Source organism: Ambystoma mexicanum, chromosome 6p (genome assembly GCF_040938575.1).
Source record: "Ambystoma mexicanum isolate Mex_15411 chromosome 6p, UKY_AmexF1_1, whole genome shotgun sequence".
Lineage (NCBI taxonomy): Eukaryota > Metazoa > Chordata > Amphibia > Caudata > Ambystomatidae > Ambystoma > Ambystoma mexicanum.
Window position 1 is genome coordinate 778760610 of NC_090935.1, and position 23301 is coordinate 778783910.

A 23301-nucleotide genomic window follows, 5' to 3' on the forward strand; every position below is an offset into this window, starting at 1 on the left:
TAGGAAGAGAATGTAATTCAGCCATGACCCAGCACAGTCAAAGGCCATGACAGATCTGTGTGCTACCATGAAGCCTGCAGCCATTTGTGAGTTTGAGAAAAGTACAAGTTGGATCTTCAAGGAGGGCCTGAAGCCTCTGGGCTCGCCACCTGATTTGCTTGTCTATATTTTACCCTTCTGCCTAGTGAAGGGGACCTATATCCCCTTGCAATGTTTTTACAGCACAAGGTCTTGTAGCGCATGAAATATTGATAGATCATGACAGTTCAGAAAATTCACAAACCATTTAGATTGGCCGCTTTCCAACATCCAGTCAGCTTACTAAAATAGGCAACTTGCCCATTCAAGACCAACACACCCAGTGGATCCACAATTGGGAGTCCAAATTGCCATTCATAATTTCAGACTGTGGCGGTCCCCTGGGAGTCCATCTATACACACAGGTTTCGGATGGGGCAGTGGTGGTGTAAAAAGGGGGGCGGAACAAGGATTAAATAATCCAGTACCAGTAAATAGACCAGTTTTTGTTGGGCCTGGGAGCAAACCATGCCCAATTGCACATCCGGATGGGTGACTGCAGGACTAGAAGTACACACGTCTTGCCCAGTGGCCACTTTGGCTAGGATAGTCTTTGGTCAGGCAGTGGGAAACCCAGTGATGCCCATGGGCTTCTACCAAATCTGCGGTTCTGAATATGGCAGAAAAGGCTGTCTTTTTGGGGCCCACCCAATTCCTCTGGGCCCCAGTCTAGCTTGAGGGCAATCCATTGGGCTCCAATCTGCCCAACTGTAGTGAGCCACAATGTTGGCACTTCAAAAATAGGTTTCACACTCGCACCAACCATATTGGCCAGTCAGACGAGCATGAGAACCCTTTATTAATGCTCAGACCGGTGGGGCCCATCCTGTAGGACAGAATGTCCCGGAAGTGTAGAGGAAAGAGGACAGAGTAAGGAAAAGTTACAGTAGTAGCTGTAAAGCCCAGAGTCCTTTCCTTCATACTTCTGGGACATTCCATCCTAAGGTACAGACTGGTGCCGCATAGGCCGAAATGTGCCAGAGGTTTTGAGGACGTGGGACAGGAGATTAATTAGGGGATAAACCACACTTGTTACTTGGTAACACCTTCAATGCTCTTAAGCCATCTCAAAGCACTGCGGGGGAATAGGGTGAAGCAACTGCAGTGTAACAAGTTAGTAAAGGCAAATAAAGAGAAAATGTTGGAGGATTCACTTGAAACAGTCTTGTTTGAATAGGAGATCACCCACCCATACCAATACATTAACCCCAGGGCTACTGTGCCTTGGGCTCTCAGCGATGGCTGAGCCAAGAGGGGACGATTGAGAAAGCAGTGTAGTAATTGGAAAACAAGGGTGAGTCAGGTCTGGTCTACACAGTACCCACCAGGACACGGTGTGGAGGTTTGTCGTGTAATTAGATGAGGTTGCTGATGCATTAAGTGTCCAATTATAACGTTAGCAATTTTGATCTGTTTCCCAATCACACCCCTTCTATAAATACCCGCCCCCAAAATCTGATAAATGGTTCATGGTCGAACTTATTGAACTTACATTTGTTTTGTAATTAAGAGCATGTATGCCATTGTAAGTACAAGGAAAAGCAAACAATTGTAAAATACAATGCCATTCATGAGGTCAAAGCTAAAAATGTAACCATGACACCTCAAAGGTCATCAAGCCTCAATATACTGAATGTATGGTTGACTCCCCTAAACCCAAACAGCCCCTATATTTCCACCTAAGAATTTCGAGGCATATCATTACATTTTTGCTGTCAGAAAATGTAAACAAGCTATTTTCTATAGGAGGCACTGTATCCGTAAGGGAGGTTTCGGGTAAACCACATCATTGAGGAGACCCGGTTTGCAAGTTTCACATCTGCCTGAACAGTTACCACTTCAGCAGTCAAGCAAACCCTTCTAACATCTGTCTTACGTAGGTTTACAAACTTCCACCTCAGGCAAGTTTTTAGAAGAATCACTTGGGACACAGGGATCCAACACTGCATAGGCCTGAACCACACAAGTATGTTGGCAGCAATGGCAGAGCAGCCAGACTAATCTTTAGAGTGAGAAAGGGCTGTAGGCATTTCAAAGAACTTAGAGTATACACATAGGCCCAAAGAAACAGACTAAAATTATAAAAATGATGGTTTATTTCAAACACACACTAAGGTAAGTACTAGACCACAATAAGTAACTAAGAAAACCAATGTATTATTCACAGTAGGCCTAACACTTTAGAAGTCCATCCTTAACTAGTTATGAGTGTCATCAGTTTGGAGAACAGGACAGTAAGGCACAGCTGTAGAAAGTTCAGATGTTCCAGAGGAAGTCTTGAGTAGCAAGTAACTATTTTCATCTGGAAAAGGGTCAGGAACTTTGGAGAAGTCTCCATGTAGGCTCAGAGGTGTTCAGCAAGGGTGAACGTGAATGGGCAAACTCCCAAAAACTCAAATAAGCACTCCAGCAACACAGGAGCAGCAATTCAACTCTAGGTAATTTCTACCAAGAGTCTCACATTACCTAGGAGTGACGTTGCAGCACAATGACCCCATGATGCAGTAAGACCTGGTCACTGCATTCTTGGTCAGGCAGATCAAAGGAACACTGGAATGGATGTAGTAGTGGAGAGGCCTTCAGCAACGGATTCTCAGTTCTGTGATTTTGTTGCGTTTTGGGAGGAACTAGTGAAGAAAGATAACTGCCTTGGTCATTTTGTAATGCTTTCTCGGTCCTGCACTCTGGTGAAGGGACCGAGTGGAATCTTGCCTCTGGAAGTCCATAAGGAGTCTAGCAAAGTTTCTGGAGGATTCGATCTTCGGAAGATAGTGGCCACAAATTCCAGGGTATCGACAGGCTGCAGCCTGTGAAGGCCACAGCTCATTGTGGGATGGCTTGAAATGCAGGTCATCTCAAGACCGATCGGTCTCACCAGTCTAAAGGGGAAGTTGTCCTTTTCCAAGTTCTCCCGATGCTTGGAAGCAGGGGGTGTAGTGGTGAGGGGGGGGGGTTGGTAGTAGTGATTGCACAGCAGGCATTTACGGTTCTCTAGAAGCGGCTGCAGACACTTATTCCTCATTGATTCTTCTGTTCGAGGGGTCAGCTGGTCTTTAGCCTCAGGATCCATGCCTTTTATGCAGGAACCCAGCCAATCAGCACCCATGAATCACTCAAACTGGTTCCAGGACAGCCAGCCCCCGCTAGTTGGCACGGGTTCCAGGCAGGCAAACCAGCACACAAAAAGCAGAGTTCGAGTCCTCCCCTTTTCCTGTACACAGATACTGGAGCCTTGGCAGGCTTCACAAAGGATTCCCGAAGACAAATCAAACTAAGACCTGCCCCACTCAGCATGGCAGAAGGACCAAGCAGGGACAAGCAAACAAGAAATGGTGAAAAATAAATATTCGCCATTTTGGGAAATGGTGACCCTTCTGTGCACTACTGCGTCTGAGTACAGCCTGGAAGTAAAAATGGCACAAAAGTAGGTAGGCTAACACCACAAATATTTCAGGAGCAGTGAGAAAGGGGATACTGTGTAGCCCCTCAGCACTCCACAAAAGATGGGGTGTGCTAGTTGGAAGGATACTAATTATCCCCTGCTCTTGGGACCATTAGTTCTCACAAGGAGTGTAACAGAAAAAAAAGGGAAGCCCAAGGGGCTCCCAGCCATACTGCACAGTGTCGTGTGTAGCAAGTCAAAGACAGATGCCATGGAACTTAGAGGAAAGCATTTCACCAAGAAAGTTACAAAAAGAAATACAAAGTATCCCAAATAAAAAGGGTAAAAAAAGGTTCCAACTCACTCATGGATTTTTGGTCTGTTCCCCAAAGTAAAGCAACATGTTATTGTTAAGCAGGAATTGGTGTATTAACACAGGCTACAGAACGCTTGTCTGCTTGGTATTAGGTAACCTACCTTTTGGTATAGGGCTGTAATACACAAGTTGGTAGAGGGACTGAGGAACCAGGCATATCTAAAGAGGGGTAAATGTGAGCTGTAGCACTGAAATTCACAAATCCAAGTAGCCAAGTAATACTTATGCTCACGGTTTCAGTTAAATATTTAACAGATTTTTTAAATAAACGTTCTTTAAAAAGGGCAATATATGTATCAAATATACTTTAAAATACTTTTCCAGAATCAGCACTAGTTATAGGTCGGTCAAACAGGTTTCTCAGGGCATGCGAGTATACCTAAATCTTCCAATGAAGTCTAGACAAAACCTTTCCCAGCAATAACAGTCTAAAAACAAGTTATCACCTCTGAGGGACGGAACAAAGTCAATGACTAGAGTTTACAGGAAGTCAGGACAGTCAAAAGTCAATTGGAGGACAGTCTATGGAGCTGAGACAGTTTATACTTGCAAAGATTTTTGTAGAAATCACTTGTAGGGTCACAAGCGGTTACACGTGTGGAGAGCAGAGTTGCAATGAACCCTAACAAAAGTAGCCACTGCAAGTCTCAACTGAGAGGAGCAAAGCTAAGTACCCCAAGTCGGAACAGTACCTCTGGCTTGAAGAGTGGTCCAGCGGAATTCTTTCCTGTTGCAGCGATGCAGATCATGGGTTCCTGAGCTCAGTCGTGGGGACAAGAGGGGTGATGTCTGGAGAACTCCTGTGGAAGCAACTTCGAAGTCGTTGGCAGCTACGGGCTCTTTTTGGATCAGCAGCACTTTGCGGTTTCAGCATGCAGTAAACAGCACCAGAGCAGATCTTGGATATCAGTTGGGCGTCCTTCACTCCTTGAGTCCTGCACTCTGGTGAGGGTACTAGAGCTCTGGTTGTCCTGCTTCTGGAGGGTCCTTGGGAGACTCTTGGAGCTTCTGCCCGGATTGCAGACGTTTCACTACACTACGGATTTCTCGACCCCCTGACACTCTGTTCCTGCAGAAGCAAAGTACAGGCAGTCAGGGGAAGAGGGTTCAGTGGATTTCGTCTCTGGGGCAGTTGGTCCCACTAACCCATGGGAAGAAGCCATCCCTTCCAGAGATTCTCTCGATCAGAAAAATTAGTTTCAGCACAGCAGCAGGGATTCACCAGGCATTTCAAATGTCCAGGAGGATGCAGAAAGCTTCGTTCATGGTCTTAGTCGTGTATTCTTCCCAGTGGTCGACTAACTCTAGTCCCAAAACCCTTGCAGGTTTCTCCCATTCATGCACAGCCTAGGCTGTCAATCACACAGCACGGTGGCTGTCCTGAAAGAACAGCCAGCCAATCAGGACTGCATTCAGGTATTGGTAGAGACAAAGGACAGGGGAGTTTCGGGAACCTCCCTCACATCATGCCTTCCCAGACACACTGGAGCTAGACGCGGGTTTCAGGACAGAAGCTCACCAAAGGCAAAACTAAAAGGGTTAAAACCTTGCTTGGCGTGCAGAGAAAAACCCAAGACATGCCTCACAAAATGAAAATGGTGAAAAAAAGAAGGCTGGTCACCCATGGGCGCTATGCTGCAGCGGAGGATTCAGCCTGTGGTAGAAAAGCACAATGGTAGGAAAATTAAACCCCTGCACCAGCCATTTACATTAGTGAGGGTAACACTCCACACATGTCCCCGCCCCGCCCCCAACACTCCACATAAGAATGTGTGTGCTGCACCTACAAAGGGAAAAGGGTAAGTAAAGTAAATTCCACTTTACTATTCTTGCGAACAGTAGTTCACACAAGAAAAAGGTATTTTAACCTTCTGAGAAATCTAAAGGATTTCAGTGACAGTGCACAGAAGGTCAGTCCTGTGTGTCAAAATTCAAAATGTAGATGCCTACGAGTTTGTCAGACTCCAAAAACAGTGGACACAATCCAAATCAGGTCAGAACACGAGGGAGGGAGCAAAAAGGTCTCACTTCTTCCAGGGTCAAAGTTAAATAAATTCCAGCAAAAGAGCTGGGGGTCCCTAAGATTGAAGGGAAGCACAGAAATGAGAATTCTCCCAACAATTGCTATGAATAGCGTACCTAACATTGCGTAAATTTAAGACCAAGGAAATACTGTGAAAGGCAAAAGTCAGCACAGTCTGAATTTCATCAGGTAAGGTTGTTTTGCAGGAACTGCAGACCAGAGACGACCAAGGGAAAAAAGGGTTAGGGTAAGCAGGTGAATGAGACCTCAATCTAACAAAGACCAAACTACTCCACTGCATCAGATAGAGGCGTTTTATGACAAAGTTAGAGGTAATCATGTATGGCAAAGAAGTTTGTCTAGTGAACCAACCAAGAAGACACTTGGGAAACTACTGAGCCCCTGAATTGAGCAAAGGAACTTCCCTGTCTAGAGCTTGGGATGACCTAAAGTTATTCTATTATGCTCTGGCAGTTTAGAGGATTGAAATTTGGGTCCATACTGCAGCAGTATTATGTTGCAACCTGATTGACGACCTAGTGACCAGAGAAAGGCCAATGAAAACCCTGGCTTTGTGAAAAAAAGCTTCATTAAGTGGGTCTACAAATTTGGCAAACACTGCATACAAGAAAACTAATGGATGCATGCCAGCCAAAAATTCGCAGTTAAATAAAATGTCCAGAAGCAAACTAAAAACAATTTCAGAATTTCTAAACTGTGCCTGGTTATGAGCCAAATATGCATTATACATGTCCAAAGAAATTGAGACTTACAAAAGCCAGATTCGTGCAGCTTAAAATGTATTTTCTTGTTACCACATGGCACAATGTAATATGCACCGGTAAGGAGCCGTTTGTTTCTATGTGAAATGACTACATTTTAACGAACACAAAAAAAGATTTTTTTTTGGGCCTTTGTGTTCACTTTAAAATGCGCCAGTATGGCATGCTCGCCCCATCCCCATCTCCACCCTCTCCTACCATGCATGTAAAACAAAACGGGGGGTTCACCACCCCTACTCCCCAATAACCCCACCCCCATTTCCCAACACAACCCACCCCAAGTCTTAACACACTCACCTGTCAGCCCCTGCATGCACTCGTGCGCAGCAGGGGTTGACAGTTTCAATTTAGAATGACCACTCTGGTGTTTCAGAGCGGTCATTCAATCGATCTTCTAAGTTTCCGGTCAAGGTGAACTTAGTACCAAGGAGCCACCTTCAGCTAAGTGCCACAAGGATGTTGCAGATAAAGCTAAAGCAATTCATTTGCGTTTCCTTTATAAACAAAGCAAGGAAAACCACCTCGAAAGGTTTGGTTTAGTCACACAGGGGTGTGGTACTTGTGCAGTGGCCAGAAATGTAACCATTTCCGTGGAACAATTCCCACATCAAGTATAATTGAGGGGATACAAAATTAATTTCAAACTTAGCAGCATCTTAAAATTATTTGCCCACTGTTTAATGTATCCAAGTTTGAAATTAATCATTTTTTATCCCCTCAATTATACTTTATAGGATTGTAAATGTAGCACTGCCCCACATTTGAAACCCAGCATAAAGTCAGAGCCGCCGACACTGGACTACTGTGTTCAATTGTCAAATAACGCCATCTTCAAATTATTTGCACATCTTTTTTAATGTATCCATTTGCCAATTGAACACAGGAGTCCAGAATCGGCGGCTCTGGCTTTATAGGATTGTAACCCAGCCGCACATTTGAATCGGGGACTACACATACAGATGTTTAAAATCTGTACTGCCTTTCTTAGTTGCATTTTAAGAGAATACAGCTACTAGCTTTTTTTGCAGATGGATCTTTACACGCAATTGTCTCATAACTTTTGCTAACATTGTTGAAACTGCATGTTTGTTTCTAGTATTGGAGGTTCCAATTAGTGAAATGGCCCGACAACTTCAAAACACGTATGGGAGTTTAAACGTTTGAACTGTGCAAGAAAGTGGTAAAACGCTAGCACTTTTTTTTTACTATGTAGACTGAGGTCTCTGAATAAGACGGAGGGAGCGTCACATTAGATTTTGCTCGATAGTAATTGATAATTGGCCACCTGTCCAGTAGTCTGGAATGTGGATTTGTGGGGCTGGATATCCAGCACCACACAAGGTATGAACAACCTTTGGGAAACAAGGAGCTAGTACATCTTAAATTGCACATCCAACTTCCACATGGGAGGCAAAGCGTGACCTCCTTTCCATTATATGACCCATTATGGTTGAAATGTAATCTAGATATGTTCCTTTGAGCACATACCCAGACTTCATGTCACAGGCATGGTTTCAAGGCACTAGTTGGCCTAGGGAGTACAACGTATCTTTTGGTACCTCCAGTTCCTGGCAATTCTGAACCCTGGAGAAGTGGGAAAATAGATGCAAACCCATCAAGCCTAGTTCGGTGGCATCACAAGATGGATTTGATCCAAGATTATTCCATACATTACTAAAGGTAAGCCCACCAGCCGAATGAGCTTTAAATGGTGTAGGTTCATGAACTATAATGGAACCTCTCGGGTTGACAGATGCTGAAGTCCCTACTATAATGCATGCAGAATATGGCAGCTAGTCTTCTGTGCAAACAGACCACAAGACCATGTGTCTTGCTCTGCATTTGTAAGCAAAAGAAACGAGCAACGAAGCTATTTGCCTAATTCATTTATGTTTAGCTGGTAACTAGCACCATAACTGTTAAACTGGAATGCTCCCTTGAGATGCAAGTGGAACATATTGAAAATACCCAACTATTGTCTAAGAGTTGGAGAAAAGTCTCCCCCACACCACCCTCTTGAGGGCACAAAAGCCAAACTCTGACAGTGGACATCAGATGGCTCACCCACCTCGTGGAATTTCGCAAGAAAATAAAGTATTGGCTATATTCAATTATGAGACAAGTACTACTGATTGATAAGCTGCGGCCACTAGATGATGCAATTCGAGATGTTTTTACTTTACAAATGCCTAGAAATCAAAAACCTCAGTCTAGATAGTGATTTGGAGTCAAGAAGGCATCACTGCCCATTCTGTCTCATGGATCATCTTAGAATTGCGTTGCACAGAACTGACAAACTACTCCTGCCCCACCTGCAGTGAAAATGGCCAGCCATTAAGACAGACCTATTGGAGGGCTCTAGGTCTTCAACCGGCTAGCTGAAGTACTCACTTTTTTTTAAGCCCATCTGGTAAAGCCTTCAACAGGTGGGATTGTGCAGCCATTGTGGAATTCACCCATCACGACCCATAGCAACATCCATAGGTAGGATTGGCATGTCTCCGCTACCCCATAAACCACTTCCATGTCCAACCCCCACCTTTCTCATCCACACTGCATTAAGTGTAATTCCTGTCCTGGCAGAACCACCCTCTGACCCCCCCTCCCCCCCACATCCCTACCTACTTGTTCCTGCGGGGACTTTCTGGTTCCAGAGGACCAGGTCATGCTTGGGGGCAGGTTGTAAGAGAATGATAACTTTGCAAAATAAGTGTTTGATTCTTGTACCCAAGTGCACGCTCAAACGACCATCCACCATGCTTGACGGGAGGTTCTGTGAACTCTAGTTCCATGGCAAATTCTTTTGAAGTCTGCATTCCAGAGTGCACTGGACCAGTTCGATTACCAGCCATGGCATGTGGTGAAGGAGATGGCATGCAGAGTAATATACTAACGGGCAGCAAAAGCCTACGTCATTGTTCACACAAGGAACTCATTGCAAATACAAAGTCAAGAGGTTTTCCTACAGATAACCAGTATTTGATATGATATCCAGGTTTCATAACATAACTAAAATACATGGATTGTGAAGCTATTTAAATAGAAAATATGGCATTAGTCCTACTCTTTTGCATGTTAATAGTTCAGTTGTGCACCCGAGCAGCGATGCCAAGTTATAGGAGCAAATTAACAAGAGGTTGCTTAATCTGCACCAGTGTCCCAATACTTCAGTGAGGCAATATTATCAGCGGGATGGAATGAGATCATAGAGGGGCACCTACTGTGCAGAAGAGGCAGTCGCAGAAACGACATGGCAGCCAAACAGAAGTGCTGCGGGGCAATGAGAGTCAGGACAGAGGCACGGTAGAAGCGAGAGGTTGGCTGCTAACGCACAGGTTGAGAAAGTTGGGCAGGACAGTAGGTGGGACAGTGACTAGCGTGCGCTCATATGGGAGGTGGCAGGGAAGTATCTGTAAAAATAGAGTAGTGTGAAGGTACAAGAGCCTAACCAATGCAAAAACTGCAAGTCAAATGAAGTGCAGAAAGCCAGGCATGGCAAGGAATGCTGCACGGCAGAAATGCTATCGTGGATGAAACTGGTGTAAAAAAATACTCCAGCAGACAACCAACATTGAATGTATACATTCCATCTGCTGAACATACACAAGCCGATTTCTAAGGTGTGCATCTGCATGAGGAACAGAACAACCCTCCTTAACGGTTGCTTGACCATACAAAATAATTCAACTAAATTGCAAACAAGTCTGCATGAAAATTAAATGTAGAAGAATTGAATAGGTATTGGTGCTGAACACATTTTTAGTTATTCCTAAGCAACTGTTTAACAGTTCATTTTAATGTTTCATTGGAAACAATTTGAACAGCCACACTTCAGTAAGAAAATACAACGTAACAGCATTACTACATTCCTCCCAACCCCACTAAGTTCAACTAAGTCCAGTTCATGCATGGCCTTCAAGACAAACATTTTATAAAGTGACATTACATAATAGCCATAAAATGTGGTGGGAGGCTAAAAGATCAACCAGCTCAAAGCAACTTTGCACAGTAGGGAATTCACATGTAATGTGCCATCTGGTATACGATTTGCATGGAATCCTCAAATATGACCACAGGATACCTACCTAGAGTGTTCCACAAATTGGCTTCTACACTCCAAGTGATACGAAGCAAAGAATACGATTAATAATTCTGCTCATTATTGGCTTTACAAATTAAAGGCATCATTCTAAAGTAGGTTGGCACAATAAAACAGTTAGCAAAAGCTTTGCAATCAACTCAAAAGGTGGCAGTGAGGCAATATTTGGCTGTGCTTACCTGTAGCAGGATTGCGCCAAGGGCATTCTTGTCTTTCTGATTGACACCATCTTTCTGTAAGCGAGCGAGAAGCTCTGGTTTCTTGTAGGTCTTCAGTGCTAATAAATGGATAACCCTTTCCCTGTAGGGACGCTGAGCAATGCTGCTGTTTAACCCAGTCTTTCGCAGTGTGTTTGCAGGGTTAATAGGCGCCGACCTTTTCCGTTCAGGCACTGCATCTGGAACACTTTGCACCGGTTTACGAATATGTACTCTTTTACCTAAGAAAATGGATAAAACATGCAGTGTGTATAACGGAGACCGATTTAAAAATATATTTTAAAGTAAACTGCAATGGTAGAATCTTAATAGGAGGGTTAGCTTTATCCCCAAAGTTGAGTTGTTTACAATATGCATTGCAATAGCTGCGCTTAAGTGAAAACTTCAGGGAAATGGCCCATCCATTCAACTACAGCATCCATTTTGTTCTAAAGGTTCACCAGCTATACCTTAGGAACCCAGATGTTCTGGTTTAATGGATGTATGTAGAAGAAAACGTGTGCCCATAAAGTAGCTGTTAAGGTTTCACTAACTCCCAAATACACAGTACTTTAAATGTAGCATCCGGTAATGTTTGTCAGTCAGCACTCTGAGGCCAGTGGGCGAGTTGGCACTTTATAAAAATCCTATAGAATAGAACAGGCCTTTATGGAAAACCCAAGTCTCCGGTAAAAAACAAAGTTTAAAAAGTATGAATTTATGTATACGCCAAGTTACCAAATACTGTTTCGAACAATTTCCAAAAAAAACCCCAGCTTACTTTCATATTCAGTCTAGTTGAACATAAACGGGTCTCAGTCATTAGCTGGGCAAGGGAAGGGAATGACTGGCAGCAGAGTGTATAATCAGTCTGAGGATTGCAACCTAAAAAACGTAGTTTTCCATCAAGTTTATTTAAAACTACAATATGCGTACAGAGGACAAACACTGGCTTAACAATTTAAAACATTCAGGACATGGCCATACACAACATGAGTGAGGCTGCTCTGCTTACAACAGCTGCAGCAACGCAAAAGGAAAAGCGGAAAACGAACACAAGATGATAACTTTTTTTTAATTTGGAGGATATAAAATAAAAAAGGTATGAACGTAGAAATCGCACACCAAGTACCCAGAAAAATGTACCGATTTCTTCAAAATGATATCAGTGCGTATATTTGGTAGTTCTCAGCCTTATCACCACACTATTAGAACACAAACGTACCTCAGACCAGTGGAGCAGTGTCACCCTCGTGAAGGGACAACTCTTTGTAGGTTTTCCATCAATCAAACAAATTATACTTTAATGGAATGTTAATCTTACCATTTATACAGAAAATTAGTTTGCATTATAAAATTAATCAATTCCATACAATCATAGTTCAAACAAATCAAAACCAATTGGTCAAATTCAAATGATCACATTGATACATCACAAAATAATTTTAGAAAGTCCAATCGGAGTACAACCCATTAAACGATTTTCCAAAGATTTTATGCAAATATACATTTGATGTCTAGCAGTTTGTGTGCTATTATTCATACAAGCTGTTTGAGGATACCATTTATCATGAATGGAGATATTTCTTTAATTATTCTGCCCTCTGGTGTATTGCTGAAATGTTCAACTGCAACAAACAAATGAAAATTCAAATTAGATGTAACATGCTCTCCCCTTCTTGGAATGTAGAGAAGTCTCATTAAATCTATGGTAACTGGGTGATGTCATGAGATCTGAAATATGGCCTGATTTTATAAACTGTTGGGCGGTGTACCCAGCCGACATGGACAACTATCACAGGGCATCCCCGAAAATGTGTCAAAAATACTTGCAGACAAGATGCAAGAGCAATTTATATCATAATGTAATCTTTGGACATTGGTGTAAAAAAAATGTCCAATCTGTTAGAATAAAATCATTTGAGGTAAAAAGGCGATCTAAATAATGTAACTAATTCGTTTTTGATTGGTTTGAACTATGCTCAAATTGTGAGGAATGGATTAATTTTATAATGACATTTCGATTAATATGATTCTGTATATAAATGCAGAGAACAAAATTGCTCATCAAGGTTTAATTGGAAGCATCATTTACCTATAATTGACTGGGAACTATCAAGCAGCCATCCTTTAGTGAGTGCAGCAACACTGTACCAACAATTTAAGCCATCAAACCACCATTAGAGCCACAGACAACCCAGTAACAACTAAGATCTGGGGAGCAGAGTAGATAACTACAAGGGACAGTTTAAAAAACCTAAAAAACTGAAGAGCAACTAAATTTCTAACCATGGACAGATAGTCTCACTAAATTCTGCCAACCTTGTAATGCTATAACACTTGAAAACTGGCAAACTGTACACCCACTGTATACATTCGTTTTCAAGAGGAAAACCCCAGCTAATTAATAGCGCATAATAGTGACTTTTCATTTAAAGAATGTCAAAAATAGAAATGTGCTATAAGGCATTAACAGGTTCTTACTACAGTCATGTGCAGCCTCTTCTACGATCACTTCACATCTAACAAACATAACTAATGCTACAGTCGTGAATTGGGTAATACAACCGGAGGTTTTGCATAACTTCCTTTATGGACAGCATCCCAGACTTTCAGAAAAATAAGTCGGATGCTTCACAGTTTAATAAGAAAACAGTTTCAGCAGGCTTCCACACAGAAATGATGCCATGGTATCCTGTACAAACTAGCTTCAGCAGGGCAGCTGGACGACACAACCATTTTGTCGACCTAAACCACAATTTAATTCGGAATTCTCAGCAGAGGGTCTCGAATGGCAAGGAAGCAAATGCATTAGGACTATGTTGCTTTGTCTGGGCACATAAATGTATCGATTTGATAGTCAACTTTCGCTTTATGAATACCAAATCTGAAAAAACAGTAAATTCATTACTCATTTTCCATGTCATATACATACACACTTCAGAAACCGGTGAAAGGAATCCACAGGAAGCTCAAGTCGCACTCCAATAGGCAGCAGTAATTCATAAATACTAATGGCCAGAGACCAATGTCAACCAAAAAAAAAAAAAACATTTAAAACCTCATACCCAGGCTACAAGGGACGGCTGCATAACGCCTTTCGCAACGGGCTTGTTCACATCGGGTTTTGCATAACTCAAAACTCTTTATAGGAGGCGTGTACATTGCCAATTACATGGCCTTCCTTTCTTTCAACCATGCACTTGGTTTCTAGTGGGCTGGTGTACGCACCAGTTCGCGTCGCCATGTCGCCCCATCATATATTCCCCTACAGACACCTGAATAAGTAAAATGGTGAGAAGAATTAATGCGCGAAGGTCCCTGAAATCTAGCCACAAATGGTAAGTGGCTATTCAGGAATGCACAAAGGTATATTACATCTAAAATACCTACCCATTCAATTAACAGGATTGCCACGCTCGCTTGCATGAAATTAAACATGTGCAACACAATACTTCCTGCTCCCATGGCAACGCGTTCTGGGACACATACAAAACACTTTACATTCAGGTGCATAATATGTTTCTTTGCTTATACACCAACATCTGACAAATGTCATCCACACTATAACACTGATTGTGGCAATCGTAGTAAAACCAGTTAAAATCCCAATATATAAATGACACAATTTGCCGCCACCACAGTGCATCATAAATACCATTTTCAAATCTCCTGCGCTATATTCTGAGCTTAGTGCAGGTATACGGCACAGAATACATACACATCTATATGGATTGGGTAGACCAAAGTATATCAAATTGCAACATTTTTCAATTAGCTGACATTCACTTGTACACACAATTGCTTGAGCTTTTAGGGATACTTTTCGGGGCACGGATCACATGGAATCGCTTAAACCTCTTGGTGTTAATTGAGAGGCACTAAAATATTGCTCAAGATTTTAGAGTGGTCTATTCATCCCTATTCTATACAAAACTGCAATGTCTGCATACTGCAGGCAGTTTTGAGCCCCTTGCGCATGTCAAATGCCAGCTCAGGAAAGACTTCAGGTGGACTGCAGTCAGTCAATAGATACATTTTTTTTAGTAAGATGTAGATTGCTATTGTGAAAAACAAATCTATTAAACCAAGTGATGCAGTTACTGCACACACTACAACTATTACTCACACTGAAATAAGCCCTCAGAAAGGGATCAGAAGGATTGCCAAATTAAGTTCACGCACCATTGTTAATATGTTCTTGTTTGTGGTGTAGCCAATAAATTAAAGAAAATTACATAAAAATAAAAAACAGATTTTTTTTTAAAAAAGGTCAACCATACATACCAACAAATGGGCCGCCCGGTTTTATGACCTTTGTACTTCGACTGCGGGAATCTTCATCTGCTTGGGCCATACGTTCTCTTGTTATTTGATAGGAGTCATTAGTGGCACAGACAGTAATTTTATCTTGTATAACCCCCAGGCAGTTTAGTTGTGATGTTCCAGAACTACAAACGAATAGTTGGGAAAGGGGACAAGAATCAATATCCTCAAGTGCAACTTGAGTCCCCCGCCCCCTCCACCCAACAATCAAGACAAAAATTAAACACTGATCGTCTTTCTGGTGCTTATTTAGAATCACATACTATGTATACTCCGCAAACTAGTTATGGATCCGAAGTATAAAAGGTCTATTCAAAGAAAAAGCAAGCGTAATAAAAAAAAAAAGGCACTCATTTCATAACTATACAACCCATGCATGAGCCTACAAAGGCCTCACTACATACACCGATTGATTTTTCCATGCAGCAATCATAGGAAAGTCAGTGGTCCCTTACCCCATTCAACTTTTTTATAGTACCTAGTCTAACCTTGTGAACGACTGGAAGGCTGACTGCATGCAATTATAAACATCTACAATCTCCAGACAAAACTTACTGGGAAAGTACAGTCATTTATTTAGGCATTTATAAGGCTTGTATCACTGTTTAGATTCACATACTATGCATACTTCTTAGCATAGTGTTTTCTTGGTGAGTGTAGTTGGCACTGCAGAAAGATTATACAGTACTGTCTGACCCACTCTTAAACCATTGTTTGGAAAATGGTATGTACTGAATGACTTTCACATTGCTGCCTTGCAAATGGTGTTACGGGGAACATTGTTAAACTGAGGGCACATTACACAAGAAAAGGGCAACAAGCATGAATAGCACATTGTTGTGCTAGTGGCGAGCACCATGCAGCATGCAATCCTCTTTGTAATGGTAGATTTAGTGACAGGACATCCTCTTGTCCCAGAGAAAACAGGCTTGTTTTGTGTCGCTTTGGCGCAGTTTATGTCAAACAGGCCTGCCCTGCATGCATCTAGGGTATGTAAAGCTTTTTCTGATGTGTGGTGATTGGGGCGTTCGGGGGAAGAAACTGCCGGCACAATGGACTGGCTCATTTAACTGATACGAATTGTGATGAAAATCTACAAGGTGTCCAAAAGACAGTCTTTGTCCTTGTGCACGGCAATAAGTGGTTAATCTACCGACCAAGCCAGAAGCGAGCCCCATCTTCAAGTGATTGAATTAGGAACACCGTTTTATATGAAAGGTGTTGCATGAACATTCAGGACTTGTTCAAATGCTATGAGCCTGTGAAAGACTACTTCAATCAGAGGAGGGTGCAAAGTAAGGGTTGTAGGTCAAAGGATCGACAACCAAAGGATCGAATGGTCAAAGGGTCGACACCAAAGGACTGAAAACAAAAGCATCGATTTTTTTACATTTTTGGGGGGGTCCCCCCCTCAGCCCCTGTTTTTTGTGGTAAAAAACACTTTTCCCATAAACGAAACCCCCCCCAAAAAAATGTAATTTAAAAAAATGATATCCTTTTGTTTTCGGTCCTTTGACCATTCGACCCTTTGTAGTCGACCCTTTGACCGGACACCCCAAGTAAGTACTGGTGGGTGGATACATTTCCCCCCCCCCCCACTCCATGAAAGCCTCAACTACTGGAGCCTGCCACCTTAAATTCAACACAAAGTCTAAATCTAGAATGTTATCACCTTGCAGTAGAATTCTTTAGATTGACAAGTTTTGTTTCACCACATGGCAATTGTTGCCACTGGTTAATCAAGTGTGCATGTTGGGCTGGAGAAATGAGATTGAGCTAACTGCACGTTGGTTTCTGTACCATCCTTTGCTAGTGGAACAGCATAAGCAAACATCCTTGACCTAGTCATCTACAGTGCATTGCCCAGCAATCGGTCTTGTGGGCATCTAAAAGCATAATTTTGGCATTTTGCATAATTTGAGGCAAATGGCTCTGTAGTTAAGTTTCACACTTTTGGAAAACCTGTTAGGGCTGCTGTCCTTTATCTAAAAGGATGCCAGGCAGTTTAGTATTCCAAAGGTGTAATGACTCTGGGGCCATTTTGCACCCCAGTGCAGATTTGCGGTCCAGCTTTGAATAGTGAGAAGGAGCGAATTGACCCCAAACCAAATTGGCTGGGGCAGTCTTTACATGTGAACACATTCTGCAGCAATGTTTCGAAACAGTTATGTTCCAAGAGGTTTAATAGTGCGTCATGAGAATCCCATTTGTATTGTGCTGTGGGTGTGCACTCCTCACCCAGGTCTGCAAATGGTCCCTTCAGGGGGTATTACGAACAATTGCCCAAACATTTAGTGGATTCCACCATCACAGACCTTTTACAGCCTCAATACCACCACTATATCTCCCCAGCCCCTCGTTGCATGTGACCACAGATCCATTCTTGGGGTGATATTATGCATACCCTTGCCTACAGTATCTGATAAATGCAAGGGGCCATTATCCCACTACTTTCATCATTTGTTTGCAGTCGCAACATTTCTGGCCAATTCGAGTAAGCAGTCGCCTGGAAAGCATGTACCCACATGCAAGATGGGTATGTCGTTATGATCACCGTTTAAATCTGCTCACAGGAAAGTTCTGATTGAAGAGGGACGCTAGCTCAATGTTGGGACAATCAAAAATATCTAATGGTGAAGAAATGTAATTTTCTCCTGTGTGCTGGAAATGCTGCTTGGTGGTGTTTGCCGTTATGAACCATTCTTCCCAGTATAGAAAAATCTGTATCCTCTTCGTAAATGGCAGACCACGACTTCCAGTATATTTGTGAATGCGTGTGGTGTCAATGCTATTTAAAATGGAATGATTCAACTGCTAAATGGGGCTTCCAACCGGAAAGCAGAGAAGCTTAGTTTTGAAAATATCGTAGGATGAATCTTGTGTTTCCATAAGAGGCCCTAGAATTTGCACTAACCATTGGCTACTGACAACAGTCTCTTAACGAGTGAAAAGGGTGTGCTTTGTATAGGTAGCAAACGACTTTGGGCATGGCTAGTAGCTTGCACTTGACCTTTTTACCTGTTCTATTACCTCTTGGAACATTGGAACACAATCATTCAGAATGTCTACACCTTGACAAACTTGTTTGCAGGACACAGGTCGAAGAATTGTTGCATTTGTACGTTTTTCTTTGGTACAAGAAAGTAGGCAGAGTAAATGTAGAATAGAGACTGCTGCTCTAATGGAGGAAAATTTGGTGCCCCTATTGTAATAGAGCAATTACCTATGCTAGTAGAAGTAGGTTCTGGTTTTTGATTTCTTTTTTTGTTGGTATGTACAGGCATGTTTTGAATTCCACACATTAACCTATGCTACCAATTCTTATTACTGACATGTCGGCTAACCATTTACTGATGTAAGCCAATCTTATCTTGCCACCTACTGGGGTGGTGTAGACACAATATGAAGAGTAACTAAGGAGCAGACCCACGACGTTGGCAAGAAATTCATCTGGTGGGAGAAACTCATCCTGATAGTTGTCCTAGGCTTTTAATTTTGTTTTTTGCCTTTTCTGGGCACTCCTCCAACGACTTCCTGAAAAGGACATCCTGATCCCAGGGATTAATAAACACCACCTGCGTTTCCGGCATTAAGCCAGTTACAACCACAACACTTGAGCACTACAGAGTTTACTGCAGACGCCCAGTAGTGTCTGCTGCATCTAGGTTACTCTTAATCAGAATTGGACACCAATTGGCCTTCCTGGATGATAAACTGAGCTTTTGCCTGGATGCCATTGGGCATAGTCTCGATCAGGTCTTGCATTTCGTCAAATTGTGCTGTCTCATACCTCAAAACTGGTGGTATTGCATTTGATACAGGTATATTGTATGCGAAAGTGACTACTTTTGTCTTAACCATGAAATATTATCTTACTTCCCTTGCGAGTTTCTGAAGAGTCAGTGCCATAATTTCTGTGAAATAGTACATGCCATTGAGTCTTCAAATACCTGGCCTTCAAATTATGAGGGAGTCTGAGCACAAACGTTTATATTTCCCCTCAGTCTGCAAAAGGAGCTCACTTGCACATTGAGGTTCCCACTGTGGCTGGGACTAGATGTCCAACAGACATGAGGGGCATATATTGAGCTGGTAGCTTTGATGTTGAATTCAATACATATCAAAAAGTGTTTACTCTCTAGAGCAGGACATAATGAATTGGTAGATTTACATGGATCCTCCATTGGGGATTCAGAGGCTAGAAGTTCGAAATCCTATAGTGCAACAGTGGGGTAGTCTTGTGGTTCTTACTTATCAATATCTTCTATGTGAATCCTACCCTGTGTATCATAGGCAGGGTCCTCCTCTGTAACTTAGTCTTCCCTTGTTACATTATGTGATCTATTCCAGCTACAGAGGGTGGCTGTTTCTTTGTACAGTGCTACATTGCTTCGCAACTAGGTTCACGCTTTATACATCCCATACATATTTGCTGCTACTACCTCTCCCTCATGAGACATTGGCTGTTTGTGCCAATGACAGATCTTATCACAGTGTCCACATCTAGGATACAGATACCCGTCCATCGCAATTTCTCCTTCCATCAGGTCTTGCTCCAATTACCTTTTGCTCTAGAGTGCGCTAGTGTGGGGTTTTCCAGCAGATGCATAGGAAGTAATGTGTTAAAACTTTCTGGACGTTGAAAATTAAAGAAAAGTTTAGAAAGGGTCTGCACTTTTCTGGCGTTCTTTCTGCACAAACCTCTCCATTTGGTGTGCTTAGGCGCTTCTGCCTCTCCCTGATGTGTATGTGCACCGTTTGTTGTAAACATTTCAGTGCTTTTAGGTGCAGATTTCCCGTTCCTATGATGTAGAGACCGTTTTAGTGCTAGTCTTTTCAGCACTTTACTTGGGTAGATGCTGAATTGTGCAAATCAATTTGGTGCCCGGTTAATTTGTGCTCTTTTTAGCAATTTGCTTTACACACGTTTTGACCACTGGCTGTGTGGAAAGGCTTTTAATAGATGGCACTGTTAGGGAGAATTCTTAGAGACCCCCAGCACTTTTGCTGGACTTCAGGACTTTAATTTTTAACCTGGAGAGAGCGAGGCACTTTTTCCTCCACTCACGTGTTTGGTTTATTTGTATTGCGCACCTGGCCCAGGGGCATCTGGGCGCATTTCTTACAAGTTACAGATGAACTTACAAAAAGCATCGCGATACAGATAATGAAAGTGCGTATAAGTACATATTTTACATTACATATATTATGCAGATTCATATGTCAATGATGTTTCGCAGAGTAATTACAGAGTTATAAGCTACTAAAAGTAGACAAAGGAATCAGTATGCAGAGATATATACAAGGCATTTAAAGAGTATATACATCAGGAGGAGGCGGCTATGTCCTGTTCCGTGAGCCAATGTTTGGCTTTTTTCTTGAAAGCAAGGTAAGGGAGTTCCGTTCTGAGTGGAAGGGAGTTCCAGAGTTTGGAGGCTAGGACTGGGAAGCAGAACTCCCCAGCTTTCTGCAGTTTGACTCTGGGTATGGCCATTGAATGAGCTTGTGCAGATCTGAGTGGTCGGGTGGCAGTGTGGGCTGTAAATCGGTTGGCTAGGTAATCAAGAGCTTGGTTGGATAAGCATTTGAGAGTGCAAGGGTTTTTAGCGATATTCTAAGTGCAACCGGGAGCCAGTGAAGGTTCCGTCTTGCATTGGAGATGTGATATTTTCTGGGAATATTAAGGGCTGCTCTGATAAAATTATTCTTAGTTACTTGAAGCTTATTGATATTTGAGACTGGTCCCTAAGTAGAGGGCATTGCAGTAATCAATTGACCATAATGAGCGTTCTTGCGAGAATTATGCAGTTCGAGGCGGTGAGGAACGGTCTGCAAACTGTTTGGAGTTTGCATGTGTATGCCGATAAACCACTGCACTGACTTACCTCATCAGAGAGGGTTGGGTCAAGGTAGAAGCCGAGGGTTTTGGTATTATTGGACACTTTGATGGTATTCCCATTGATGTTAAAAGATCTAAAGGTGGGGTTCAATTTATTGAATTTGAGGTGGGAACCTAAGATAAGTAGCTTAGTCTTATCGTTTAAACAAAGACTGATGTGCCATCCTGGTTTGGATGATAGTAGACCTTGTTAAGAGCTTTAGAATCTGTTTCGTGGTCACCAGTGATGGGGATGAGTATCTGGGTGTCATCTGCGTAATTAGTGTAGGTGACCCCAGATAGTGGAGAATATCTAATAGTGGTTTTGTGAACACATTATACAATGTGGGGGAAACAAGATCATTGCGGGACACTGCATGTGACTGGTAATGGCTGGGCAGATGGGGAGAATACCCGCATGGTTCCGTTTGCCCGAAAGGAGCTGATTCAGGAGGTGGCTTCTTCTGAGAAGTGGACAGCTGTTTTTAGATGACGGCAGAGAATTTGATTGTTAACTAGGACGAAGGCTGCAGAAAGGTCTAATAGGAGTAATAAGGCTAATTTGCCCTCATCTTTAAGGTCCTCGATTTGTGTATTTAGGTCAATGAGGGCGGTCTCTGTTCCGTGTCTAGGACGGAAGCCTGATTGCCGGACGCCAAGGAGTTGGTTAGATTCAAGGTAGCCCTGTATACTGCTCGGTCTACGATTTTCAGGAGAAAAGGCACCGTGGTGATGGGCCTACAGTTTGAGGGGTTGCTTGGATCAAGAGTAGGTTTTTTGATGAAGGATGACCCACGCATCTTTGAGATTATCAGGGACTACACCTGATTTGAATGAGGCATTGATGAAGGTAATGAATGGAGCTAGGTCGTGGGCAGCTTCCTTGACTGTTGCGGGGCAGGGATCACCTTGGCAGTTGGTGGGTTTGAGCTTTTTTTTTGTTTTACACCTCCCAAATAGACAGTAGCAAGTTGCTTTTTTGTTATCGATTTTAACCTTTAAAGTGGTTATTTTATCGAGAAGCGCCTTTTGGATGTTAGAACACCGAGGGGTGTCTGTAGTACACTTGTCAAATGGGGGTTATAGGAGATTCAAGTACTTTTAGAATTTTGAAGAGCTTTTTGGTGTTAGATTCCGCCTGCATGATGAGTTTACTGTATGTGTCCTTTGCTGCGAGTATCGCTTCCTTATAGTTGGCAGAGGCGGTGATTAGCATGCTTTTATTGGCATTGGTTTGGTGACTTTTCCAGTGTGATTCAGCATTTCTTTTTGCTTTGCGTAAGTCTCTCAGCTATGGTGTGAACCATGAGTTAAGGTGGACACGTGGCTTTGATGTCATTTTCTGTGATTTGAATTCTGTTCCTTTTTGGTTGTGGAGTCTGACAAACTCCACAGGCCTCATCTTTACATTGTGGCACACAGCACCTTCAGTGCAGTGACACAGAAGTGTTCCAGAATTTACAAAGGTTTACATACCTTCTCTTGGATAAACTACTGTTTCCAAGAGCAGTAAAGTGAAATTGACTTTACTTATATTTTGTAACTTTCTAGACCCCAGCACACACTCTTACCATAGGGTGCTGGGGGTGTTACTTAGTATCCCTTGTCTAGTTTCTCATGTAACATTTTTATGTTACCCTTTCTACAATTAATGGCTGGTGGCAGTGGTTTACTTTTAACTACCGTTGTGTGTTTTTACCGTGGGCTGCGTTCGCAGCTGCAGTAAGGCACCCATTTTGTCAAAATGGCCCGTCTTCTTTTTGCCATTTCTTGTTAGAAAGGTCCTTCTTGAGATTTACTCTGCGCGCCAAACCAGGTTTGGTCCCTTTGTTCATTTAGTCTTGGGCAGGATTCACAAGTGAAGCCTGCCTCAGGCTTTAGAGTGACTGGCAGGGGCAGGAAGTGAGGGAGGTGCCTGAAACTCCGTGCTTAATCCCCTTGGTTACAAAGGTGATTGGCCGGCTGTCTGTCTGGCAAGGACAGCCACCCTGCTATGTGATTGACAGCTAGGCTGGAATGGGAGAAACCTGCATAAAAAGGCAATGCTTTTTGGTGTGGAAGGCAGAGTCGACCAATGGACGAAGAAATCCGAAGAAGAACTTGTAAAAGACGCCCGCTGCAACTCCTGGACCGTTGGTTTGCCTGGGAAGCCCTGCTCCT

General features: G+C 42.7%; 1 protein-coding gene across 1 annotated transcript in view; it reads right to left on the bottom strand.

The window, feature by feature from the left end:
• The window catches only part of ELL2 (elongation factor for RNA polymerase II 2), a 364302-nt gene that overhangs the window by 102906 nt on the left and 238095 nt on the right, over nucleotides 1-23301 (bottom strand). Inside the window, exons 4-5 of the mRNA XM_069627653.1 lie at nucleotides 15225-15388; nucleotides 10920-11179 (exon numbers count right to left, since the gene is read on the bottom strand). Coding sequence (XP_069483754.1) covers nucleotides 10920-11179; nucleotides 15225-15388 — 424 coding nt within the window. The remainder of the gene's footprint in view (nucleotides 1-10919; nucleotides 11180-15224; nucleotides 15389-23301) is intronic.